General features: G+C 37.0%; 1 protein-coding gene across 1 annotated transcript; it reads right to left on the minus strand.

Moving 5' to 3' along the window:
• Window positions 1-6,036: 6,036 nt before the first annotated feature.
• Window positions 6,037-7,884, minus strand: hmx2 (H6 family homeobox 2). The gene is made up of 2 exons (XM_016236305.1): window positions 7,623-7,884; window positions 6,037-6,891 (listed from the first exon to the last, which is right to left on the minus strand). Exons 1-2 carry the CDS (start codon window positions 7,882-7,884, stop codon window positions 6,344-6,346), a joined length of 810 nt encoding a protein of 269 aa, XP_016091791.1. The 3' UTR covers window positions 6,037-6,343.

A 7,884-nucleotide genomic window follows, 5' to 3' on the forward strand; every position in this document is an offset into this window, starting at 1 on the left:
CGACACTTCTTTTGAAGAGCTGTTTTCTCTAGCACCAAATCTCCTTAAAAGCCTCCCCAGGGCTCCGTGGGGCCACGGAGAACCACAGCCATGCTGGAGGAAGGACTCGGGTTACTCTTTACACCCAAAATGATGCATCATCTGCGGGACGAAGAGGCACCAGAGTCTCCTTCCACTAACATGGATCTTCAGGACACACACACACACATACACATATACACTCAGATGATGCTGTTAGCTCAGAGATGACACGAAACATGAAACAGGAGACCCAACTAATGGTTACAAATATGTTCCCTGTGAGAAAAAGATCTCTAGTGGGCCTCCCTAGTACATACACACACTCTCTCTCTCACACACACACGCATCTGAATTGTTACCCAGACGTGGCGCTTTATGCAGAGATCTCTCAAAAACTGAGTTGCTTGTTTACTAAAAACACCCTCAGTCAAGTGCTCTCCAGGGCATTTGCAACATAAACCTCATCTTTTTTGTTAAGTTAAACACTGCCTAATGCAATACTTAGCAAATACATGTCAAGTTATTTTTAACAAAGTAGTCTTACAAAAAAAAGAATATTAAGCATAAAAATACATAAATTCACACATAAAAACTAGATTGCAATCATGTTTCAGTCACCTTATCACTCAAGCTGCCTCTATAAAGAACAGGTGCTTTTCACTGATTTTGTTCCTGACTCGTCTCCCACCCGAGTGACCCCTGCCTCCTAGTGTATATAAATCTCTCTAATCAGGTTTTTCTTTTCACATACACTGATTACCTTACAGGTGAGTGTGTGGGTTTACTTGGGGGACAAATATCTTTCTAGAGATAGATGCATATTCATATTCACTGGGAAGAAACGTAAGAACATTTTTAAAATGTATAATTTCAGTAATACGGAAATCCATAATACTGAAATACAAATAATATAATTTGCTGCACTGTTAAAAAAACAAACAAACCAAAAAACTCTAAAACACAAAGCAATGCAAAAGCACCTGTAAAAAAATCCATGTAAAAAAATTCCATCATATTAATACAGTACAGTGTGCCCTATTTTTGCAAGTTTCTTTAGAGTGTGATGAAATGTATCCTGTGTGTGTGTGTGTGTATGTGTGTGTGTGTGTGTGTGTTTGATTATATATATTCATATTATTGATGGTTTTTATTTTTATATTTCATACATTTTCATATATTTCATTATATTTTTTATTGATATTTTATATTTAGCGTAAGAAATAAAATAAAAAATTTTATATTAAATGTAGTGTTATAATTATATATTATAAATGTTTTAATATATTTATAGACTATTTATATTATGCATTAATCCTAATTCTAAAATAAGTATAATAATAATAATAAAAACAATTATAAAGTGATATTATTAGTCTTACGTATGTATTTAGATAGATACAATGGCTTGTTTTTGGCATAAAAAAGAGAAAAGAGCAGAGTATTGAGTTAAATAAAACACACCTAATCAAATGCCTTACCCAGGTATCACATGCAAGTTCACTTCTAGGGAAAGGCTCAATAAGTCAATGTTCAGACAACAAATATTTACTTTTCTCTCTGTTGGTTTATATAGAATTACTCTCAAGTGAGTAAGTGAATGCATGATCAACTTCTACTACAACGTGAATCTCAACGAATGAGTGAGCTTATCTGGAGATGTGGGTGAGAGAAAGAAAACAAGAGAGCGAGAAAAATCAACAGAGAGCAGAGGAATGGCAGACGGACTGGCTCTACATGCAGTTGTTAGAGCTGTTTAAGCGAAGTGATTGGGCACCACTGATTGTGTGTGTGTATATAAGTGTGATAGTGTTTGTGTGTGCCTGTGTGTATTACTAGGCTGTTCTGCTTAAAAGGGGTGAGTGCATGGGCTCCAGTGAATGGACATGTTCATTTATCCAAACCACAAAAGGGTCTTATGTTAACAGCAACCAGCCGCAATGACCTTCACTTTCCCTCTTTCACAGCATTCACTTACGAGCACAGACCCTTCCCTCCCCATGCATCTACCATAAAAAATGAATGTTTTAGTAAACATTTATGAAATAAATCTCTAACACACCATACTAAATGCTCTATTCTGTCTGTTCTATGTCAAAGTAGCAACCATATTTGGTTCTTGACAATTGGCCAGATCATTTAAGAAAGACAGCAGCAGTGCTCATGATGGCCCGGTCTTCAACCCCACTGCTCCGCAAACTTCATTTTCCAATTTACGGGAACACACAATGGCAGGAAACCTCCCCCTTACAGCTTTCCTCTCGCTTCCATCCCTCCGAGAACCATGGGCAACTATTCCTGAAGAAGCGAGATGCCATGTTGAATTAAGACGTATCTGCATCAGAGACGTTCGGGCCCGCCTCATTACAACTAATTATGAACCAATTAGAAACATCATTTAACTAAATGAGCAAATAATGTTCAGGATATTGAGGGAGGCTGGCTGTGTCTCTGTAGACTGCAGCAAAAGCCATTACTAAAATTGTACCTCTTAAATAGAATAATGACCCCCCCCCCCAACCCCTCCTCTTCCAGTACGAAAAAAGCAGGGTCTGAGAGAAAGAGACAAAGAGTAAGATAGTACAGATGAGATGGAGGAGAGAGAAGAGAGAGAGCTCACACAACTGTTGCAGTGACTGCATCATTTCAGTGATATTTCATGTGAGAAAGGAAGCACTTTTGCTGCATTTATTTATTTGTTTAGTAGTTTGAACGTGTCTTTGATGTTTTTAAACAATGCAACTGTTTTTAAGGAGAAAATACCTTTTTTATTACCTTATTCTGTACTAAATAAGTGCTTTATTATTTTAAACGTTTTATTTTTGTTAATTGTATGTGTATTTCTTGAATGTTGTTTCTAAAAAAATCAACAAGTGTTAAAAAATATATATATAATTAATTTTTTTAAATATATAATTTTTTCATTTTCATTTTTCAAAATAATCATTCCTGCAACTTTTGCTGTAATAAATTTCATTTTAAAGAAAACATGAGCAATTGTACTGCACCTATAAAAACAGCTAATCAAGCGCTTTCTTGCATCTGCACAATCAATGTGAACTAATGGATAAACGTGATCACCTTTCATCTCTGAGAGAAAAGTTCAGCCATATGAGATACTTTTATACCATGATTATTGATTTTGCTCAATGTACTGGACTTTCTTTCTACTTCCCAATGAAATAAGTGATCAGCCTCACTGGACTGAAGACATTAGGAAAGCGGAGTAGTTTTCATCATCACTTAGGAAAAAAAATAACTTAATTTTTTATATGTATGTATATATATATATATATATATATATATATATATATATATATATATATATATATATATACATAGGATAAATACACACACACACACATATATACAGTATATATATAGTTGTGAATGGTACACTAAAACACTACATCAATGAAATGTTAAACTCTGTCATACAACTGAAAGTTATCTCAGTGTGCATCTGGAAATTACTAAGTGGCTTTCATATTTAGTTATTGTCTGGGGGGATCCAAACATAATTTCCCTTCGGCTCCTCCATTAAGATTTGATATAAACCAGAATCAGTTCAGACTCAAGCTCCTCATTTCAGCCATTAGTCTAGAGGTACAGCCGCTCATGTGGGGGTCATAAGTGATACAGAGGCCAATCAGAAACCTTGTTATGTTTTTCTTAAATTAATTTAGAGAAAAGCAGCTTCTGTTAGATGCTGTTTGTAGTGAACGACAATCATTGCAAATGTCCGTCCAAACCTGCAGCACTCCTTCATTATTGAGCAGTTTCAACAAAATACAGATACATGCATAATATGAAAGCAGAACATTAGCTAATATGTGACCCTGGACCACAAAACCAGTCATAAGTAGCACGGGCATATTTTTAGCAATAGCCAAAAATACATTGTATGGGTCAAAATTATTGATTTTTTTTTATGCCAAAGATCATTAGGATATTAAGTAAAGATTATGTTCCATGAATATATTTTGTAAATTTCCAACCGTAAATATATAAAAAATGTATTATCATTAGTAATATGCATTGCTAATGACTTCATTTGGATAACTTTAAAGGCGATTGTCTCAACATTTAAATTTTTTTGCACCCTCAGATTCCAGATTTTCAAATAGTTGTATCTCTGCCAAATATTGTCCTATATCCTAACAAACCATACATCAATGGAAAGCTTATTTATTCAGCTATGTATAAATCCAGACCCTTATGACTGGTTTTGTGGTCCAGGGTCACATATATGGACAGACAGCATGAATGTACAGAAGCAATGCTGAAGGTTTTTTTTTATTTTATTTTTTTAGATTTAGCACTGCTTTTAAATTAATAGACCAATGTCAGGTCTGATGTTAGAAGAATGGAAAAACATTTCTCTCGATCTCTCTCTCTCTCTGTATTTCTATTGCTCTCTCACTCTCTTTCTCTCTCTCCACTTTATATATAGTGCCCATTACCTTGCTCATAAATTACATCCCAAACTGAATTACTCCTGCTTTCCGCTGTGCCAGGCAAGTTTGATGAATCCTGAGGCACAACACATCATCTCAACAAATCTGCTCCACACTGTCTTCCACCTCTTCAAACCACTTCAAATCATTTTCATTGCTGTGCTATTAAAATTTGTAATTCACACCTGCCATTTCACCTACAGATGGATGTGTGAAGCGGTGAATGGAAGTGTATGTGAAAACACTGAAAACCCACAGGATGAAATTTACACGGAAGTCACATAAGTTTATGCTCGCATGTATGTCATGAGCAGTCTGACCTCTGGTCTGAGCTGTCAATCAAACAGACAGCAACAACAGTATTACTAGCAAGCTAGGAGCTTCTCTTCATCCTGCCTTTAGGGAAGTCACTTATGTTTCAGGGTTTTTTTGTTGCGATTTTAGGGTGAGAAAGAAGGGGAGGGGGGGGGGTCACTTTGATAAAAAAAATAGCCAACAAATAGCTAACAAAACTGGCTGTACAAATTACGAAGTACGAATTTTTCAAAGAAATATAGTATATAAATCACAATTAAAAAGAGCAACATTTGTTTCTGTTTTTAAACCATATCCGCCAACTATGAAAAAAAGGAAGGTGTTTGCTGATGTTTAAATTAAAACTGTACGGACTAACTGTATTTAAAATGTAACTATTGCTTCATAATTAACTATTTATTTGTGCGCAACATCACATTTCTCTCAGATTCCGTTAAAACTGCGTTGTTTAATCTGCAGTCGATTAACATATTTCGGGGTGGCATTCAAACTGTTGTCATCATGTCGGAAAAAAAGTACTTGTGTGTGTTGATAATGAACTTTCTCCGTGGCAGGTATAGAGAAAATGGAATCAGTGCAACATGACACCACTACACCCTTTGTAATTTGACAGCGGGTGCGTCTTATCAGATTGCACCGCGAGCACTGTCATTCTTGACTGCGGCTTCTCTGAGGCCCCGCTGCGCCTTTGACGTTCCGCTTGTCTCCGAGAATGTTTGAATGCGTGTTCGTGTGACAAGCAACATGTAATTATCCCTAATTGCGAAAGCATCAAATGGGGACACTTTACATGACCCAGTGTCACTATAACACAAATGTTTGTCTTGAGCTCATAAACACACGAAACAGAAAGCGGTGTATAAAATTGAATATATAGGATATATATATATATATATATATATATATATATATATATGCGCACTACTAAAGATTCATTCACAAGATTTCATGGTTTCATGTAGGCCTTTTGCTATTGTGCTCATTCGAAGACTGCTCACAAAATAATCAAAATATTAGTAAATATGTTGTTGTTTAGAAGAAAAGGCATCACATCAAAATGTGCTATTGCAGTTTTTTAAGCTAGTATTACTGTCAATCATTGTGTATTTTATAGACCTCTTTTTAAAAATAATAATAATAATAAATACAATACAGTGCAATACATTATTATTATTATAATTATTGACGAGTGTTCTTTCCAAATCTCCGATGTTTTCATTTTAGAGACAGGAATCGAATGATTACACTTTTATTTCAATGTTTTCACTCCTTATAATGTGTAAAACTGGTTAATCGGGGGGACAGAAATGTAAATAATAGTACAAAATAATCATTATACACATGGTGTATTTTATAGGACATATACAGAACCGTGTTGCTTTTGTGTTTTACACTCGTTTAATTGCAGCATAATAAGAAATATATTTTTTCACCAAATAAAGAGGTATAAATAGACACGAATTTTGTCAAACATAGTTAAATGTGTATTTTGTACGTTTTAGTGAGTAATAATGTGTCATCCTTTAGCAAGGAATTTTCGTTGTGCGCAAAAGTTAATATTCAATCTTATTGTAAAGATTGTATAATGGTAAAGCTGGTAAATTACTTCCAGGGTAATACAGTGGGGTAGGAAAAGCGATGGACCTCGGAACCGGCACTCGGAGCAACGAATTTTCTCTGAAAACGAGAGGCATCCCAACCAAAGTCTGCGCCGATGCGTGCGCCATGTTCGCAGCTTCCAGTTCCGCTGAGAGCTGACGTTTCCATTTGTTCCGCCGGTTCTGAAACCATGTTTTCACTTGTGTCTCCGTTAACTGCAGGCTGGAAGCGAGACAGGCTCTCTCGGAGCTGCTCAAATAGCGTTTCATATCGAACGTGGACTCGAGCTGATAAACCTGACTCCGAGAGAAGACGGTGCGCGTCTTCTTCTTGGCGGAGCTGCTCTGTTTGTCCGGGCCATCACGTTGTCTCTCTTCAGAAACTGGAGACATTTGGCTACACGCTCGCTCCTGCTCCTCTTTGTAATCCGGTAGTATGGTCGGTGTCAAATGCGGCCGGCGGTCGATCCCATCCTGCACAGGTAGAAGTCCCTTTGTGGCACCTGCAACCAATGCAACAAAAATTTCGTCTTATCAAATTGTGCTGTTAAAACACAACCCTCCAGTCCTTTGAATAATGATATAAAGCTTTTGTGCTTCAGTATATGCATAACTAATGTGTGTATTCAATAAATGGTTGCAAACACGTTTATTTTTAGTGTGGCACAAAAAGTGCTTAGAATATTCGTCCATCATCAAATTCACTCGGTGGGTTTTTTTCTATTAGGCTAAACATAGCCATTACTCGATACTTTACACAAGAGTTCATTAAATTTGAACTCTGACTGTTTGATCGACTGTTGAAAGGTTACAAGTGCCCTGTTAAATAAACAATACAATATGACTAGCACTGGTGCACGATATTAATTAAATCGTGTTATATTTAACGCTCAATTGACGAAATGCAGCGTTGCCTCTGAAAGCCGGCATAATCAATTAGCAGACTCGGTTAAATTCGGTTAATTATTTGACCTTTCCCCTGTTCACCGAGCGATAATATGTCGGATAAAAACACTACTGGAGTTTTTTATAGTGGTGGCAATTGGGACAACATAGCAACAGCCAGTAACAACAAACAGTTCATGTTTTATATACTTACTGCTTCTGAAGTGAGACGATTTATAAAGTGAATTTCTTACTAAACATCATGACATCAGAAATGTCTATATTGACCATGGCGGTAACGTTTGTCTCATAATAGCAATACAAAGACACTGACGGTATCGTCACTTACCGAGGCAGAAGTTCAGAGGCTGGTGCGGGTTGCAGGACTCTGGTACACCGGGCTCAGAGCAATAGCAGTCGCCCGAGTCCTCTCCGGCGCTGCAGTCGTCCTCCGATGACACGGACAACGTCCGCTTCCTCGGCTGCGATTTGGGGATGTCCTTTCCAGCCGACCGGACTCCCTCATTGGAGGTGCCCAGAATGGACTGGATCGTGAAGCTTGAAATGGGGGCAGGCGAGCACTTGCTTCCGCTGTCCTCCGAATTATTCAT

The sequence above is a fragment of the Sinocyclocheilus grahami genome, unplaced genomic scaffold (assembly GCF_001515645.1).
Source record: "Sinocyclocheilus grahami isolate Dianchi unplaced genomic scaffold, SAMN03320097.WGS_v1.1 scaffold18.1, whole genome shotgun sequence".
In the NCBI taxonomy this organism is placed as follows: domain Eukaryota; kingdom Metazoa; phylum Chordata; class Actinopteri; order Cypriniformes; family Cyprinidae; genus Sinocyclocheilus; species Sinocyclocheilus grahami.

Bases quoted from the DNA above. Each gene is read 5' to 3' on its own strand.
- hmx2 (XM_016236305.1), bottom strand. From the start codon at position 7,884: ATGAATAATTCGGAGGACAGCGGAAGCAAGTGCTCGCCTGCCCCCATT. The intron at 6,892-7,622 runs GTAAGTGACGAT...CATTGGTTGCAG, and splicing joins GCCTCTGAACTTCTGCCTCG to GTGCCACAAAGGGACTTCTA.